The following is a 3,810-nucleotide window of genomic DNA, read 5'->3' as shown; positions in this document are numbered from 1 at the left end:
CGAGCCTTGTTTTCGTCAGCCGCGAAGTCGTCCAAGTCGCAGAGTACGTCGCGCTTGATCAACCTCCTCAGTATGCGCACTGCTCGAAACACTGTTCTAATTGTGCCAAAGGGTCTAGGCCAATTTGAAAATCTGTTTGGATCTACCAACGGTTTTTCACTGGTCTTGACATCAACTTGAGTGGCGTATGTTTGAGCTGTTTTGTCACCGGAAAATGTCCACTCGCTCTCAGGTTTGATCACGAAAGAAGGTGCTGTTATCCACAATTTTTGAAGATTGCATGGAACTAGACCTCTGGTACCATGATCAGCCGGGTTCATTTTTCCTGGTACGTGTCACCAGTCGTCTTTGTTTGAGTTCTCAGCAATTTTGTTGAGCCTATTTGCGATGTAAATCTTCTGTCGATCCATTGATGTGATCCAGCTGAGTACTGCTGTGCTGTCGGTCCAAAATTTTTTGCTCTTCACGTCTATTATCATATCGGTCTCACAGAAGCCTGCTAGTTCTGCTCCCAGTGTAGCTGCTTCGAGCTCAAATTTGGGAATGCTCATCTGTTTGATTGGTGCCACCTTGGACTTGCTGATGACGTAAGGGGTAGCTATTGAGCCGTCAGCGGAGATTGTCCTCAGGTACATCACTGCTGATACTGCTGAAGGTGAAGCGTCTGTGAAGGTGTGCAACTCGTGAGTTCCATCGACGTTGGGAACTAGACATATGTGGATTTGAATTGAAGGCATATTCTGGAAGTCTTCCATCCATTTCTGAATTTCGTCGTAATGTTCCTTTGATAGTAGCTGGTCCCAATTATGTCCTTGTTTGACGATTTTTTGCAAGATGCATCTCAGTCGAATTGCAAAAGGCGAGATTATTCCAATGGGATCAAACAAAGAAGCAGCCATTGAGAGAAGCTTTCTCTGTGTGATATTCTCTCTTTCATAGCTCAGTTTGGGATTCGCAAAAAGAAGTTGATCGGATTCAGGATTCCATGTTTGAGCAAGTATCCTTTGTAACTTTAGAACTCCAATTCTGTCTTCCTCTGGAATCTTTTCCAGCACAGCAGGGTTATTGCTGAGAAACTTGGTGAGGTTGAATCTTTCTGTTTTGAGAACATGTTTCAGCTCAGTCGCTGTATTTGCTGCCTCTTCCTCTGTTGAGAATGTTTGAATGAAATCATCCATGTAGAATTGTTTTGTGATTAAGTCAAAGATTTTTGTGTGTTCTTGTTTGTTATCGTTGGCGCACTTTTGCAGAACAAAATTTGCGCAGGCAGGAGAACATGTTGCTCCAAAAATGAGTCGGTGGTATTTGGATGCCCTCTCCTGATCATTGTCGCTCCACAAAAAAAGGAGAGCATCTTGGTCTTCTTCTCTGATTCCAACTTGCATGAACATAGCCTCTATGTCTGCTGTTACTGCAACCTTGTACTGACGAAACCGTAGAAGAAGGTACGCAAAAGGTCCGGTCTCGTAAGCAGTGCATCGTTCAAAGAAAACCCTTTGTATTTTGAGGCTGCATTTGGCACTCGTCTTATCTTGTCTGGTTTTTGCTTCTTTATGACGGTATGATGCGGTAGGTACCAAATGTTCTTTGCATCCTGGTTCGTAACAGCTGCTATATATCCCTTATCCATATCATCAAAGATAGTGGCCATATACCTTTGTTTCAGTTGGTTCTCTCTCTCTAATCGCTTCTGCAGGGCGTGCCACTGAACCCTTGCCATGAAGTAGTTGTTGGGTAGCGTGACATTTTCTCGCCAAGGGAGTCCCATCTCATATCTTTCCCTGTTGTGATGTGTGGTCTCTGCCAAAGTCTTTATTGCCTTCTGGTGTTCTTCATTGTGTCCGTTCGTAGAACCCTGACTAAAGTTGACACCTTCAAAGGTCCAAAAAAGATGTAGAAGATTTTCGTCCGGGTTGTCACTACCTCGCTTGAGATGGTTGAAAAGAGTGATGTTGTGGTTGCTGCTTCCTTTATGGTTTGGTTGAAAGTACTCTTGTAGCACAAGGCCTGTCAAAGTCCAGCCTAACAGTGTGTTGACTCGGTAGGGTGTTTTTGGTTTGCCGGTAGTGAAATCTCTTGGCACAGTAGCCAGAAAAGCATCTGCCCCTATGAGTATTCCAATTTTGTTGTCACGAATTTGTGGGAAGTTGATTTCTGCCAAATGATCATGGTCTCTACAAAGTCTATTCAACATTTTTGCGGCGGGGACAATTGGCATCTGGAACTGCTCAATGGAGGTTGCGTACACAGGAAAACTTGTCACCGGTTTTGAGCTGTGAAGTGAACCAATTCCAAGCATGACATCAGCTTTTGTCACTGTGTGTTCCCCATGTAGCGAAGCTAGAGGAAGTTCTATATCTTTGGGGACTCTAATCCGAAGAGCATCAGCAATGTTTTGTGTGATCTGTGTATTATCACTTCCACTGTCCAAAAATGCATAGGTCTCTATTTTGAAGTCTTTGTAGAAGAGCGTGACTGGTATTGCCTGTAGTTGAATAAAAGCTCTGACCCATGTGGGTTCCCAATTTCTGCTACAAGTGTGGTTTTGCACCCGTGGAAGTTTTGATGAATCATCAATCAGCTCGTTGCTAGTCACTGATTGAAAGTGAGTGTTACTTCTGTCCTTAGTTTGCTCGGGATTGATGTGCTGCTGATTGGCAGTTTGATGCGAGTTGTTGTTTCGATAGCTTGGATTACAAGGGTTGAAACTGTTTTGATTGTATCCCCTTCTGTTGTTGGTATTTGGCGTGTTACTGGTTGTTGACGAAAGCTGAGACGTTGTATGGTTGAAGTTTCTACCGTAGTTTGAATGCACTGGGTTGTTCCTGGATTGGAATCCCCCTTTACTCGTTGCTTGGAAATCACTTCTCTGCAAAGTACTGAAGTAGTCTCGATGGAGAGTTGAATGATGAAACCCATTGCATCTGTCTACAAGACATCGAATCTTTGATTTACAAAATCCACTCTCATGTCTCTTCAAGCAATTGACACACAGGTTGTGATGCCTCACCAAATGCTGACCGTCAGCTACAAACTTGCTCAAGTTTTCTTTGCAGCAACCAAGGTTGTGATCCCCCGAGCATTGTTGACAACTTGAGCTGGCTTGAAAAACTATGTTGGAGTGTTTCTGGCCTTGGGAAGGCCGTTCAACCCGGCTTGTCCTTTGTGGTCTTTGTGGAGAGACATCCTCGCAAGCCTCTGCATATGTGCTTATCCAATCTGCAAAGTCAACCAGATTTGGCTGCTCTATTCTCATGCTCCTTACATGTAGATTCCAGCGAATCGTCATTGGTGTTGTCAACTTCTCCTTGGCATTTTTAATTACCGCAGAAGCCTTCAGGTGCGATTCGAAATGGTGAAGTCGAAAGGTCTGTACCAAACGTCTAAGGAAGGACGCAAAACTTACAAAGCTAATGGGATCATCTATTCTGGTCCTAGGCTATTGTTCAAGTTGTGTGAGGTACGCACTCACAACATGCTGCGGCTTTCCAAACTTTCTGATAAGTTCCTCCTCATAGAAGGCTCCGTTGTAAGAGTAACCACAGATGAAGTCTTTTGCTTTGTGAGTTACCGAGTTTTGCAAGTATGTCATTTTCTGAACAGTTGAAAGAGCTGGATTGTCGTGAATGGTTGACTTGAAAAAGCTGTGCCACTGATGCCACATCAAAGGATCGCCTGAGAAATGGTCAAGACTAACCTTTGGTAGACTGAACGCATTCATCATTACTTGATGGTTGGTCCATTCAGAACTGTGGGTCGTTGTTGGAACTGTTGCTCAGAAAACTGTTGTGAATTTGAAGTGACGGTTGG

At 43.9% G+C, this 3,810-nt stretch overlaps 2 protein-coding genes across 2 annotated transcripts; both read right to left on the bottom strand.

Moving 5' to 3' along the window:
• Positions 1-335: 335 nt before the first annotated feature.
• LOC142336667 (uncharacterized) lies at positions 336-1,178 on the bottom strand. Its single transcript, XM_075385576.1, has one exon. The coding sequence runs from the start codon at positions 1,176-1,178 to the stop codon at positions 336-338; it is 843 nt and encodes a 280-aa protein (XP_075241691.1).
• Positions 1,179-1,408: 230 nt separating this feature from the next.
• On the bottom strand, positions 1,409-3,256 carry LOC142336665 (uncharacterized). The gene has a single exon (XM_075385575.1). The coding sequence runs from the start codon at positions 3,254-3,256 to the stop codon at positions 1,409-1,411; it is 1,848 nt and encodes a 615-aa protein (XP_075241690.1).
• Positions 3,257-3,810: the final 554 nt, after the last annotated feature.

The sequence above is a fragment of the Convolutriloba macropyga genome, chromosome 3 (assembly GCF_964194025.1).
Source record: "Convolutriloba macropyga chromosome 3, txConMacr16.3, whole genome shotgun sequence".
NCBI lineage: Eukaryota > Metazoa > Xenacoelomorpha > Acoela > Convolutidae > Convolutriloba > Convolutriloba macropyga.
The sequence above is the reverse complement of the archived record's forward strand: the minus strand, read 5'-3'. Positions and strand labels throughout refer to the sequence as shown.

Excerpts from the sequence above, each read along its gene's own strand:
- LOC142336667 (XM_075385576.1), bottom strand. The coding sequence starts at position 1,178 with ATGGATGATTTCATTCAAACATTCTCAACAGAGGAAGAGGCAGCAAAT.
- LOC142336665 (XM_075385575.1), bottom strand. The coding sequence starts at position 3,256 with ATGAGAATAGAGCAGCCAAATCTGGTTGACTTTGCAGATTGGATAAGC.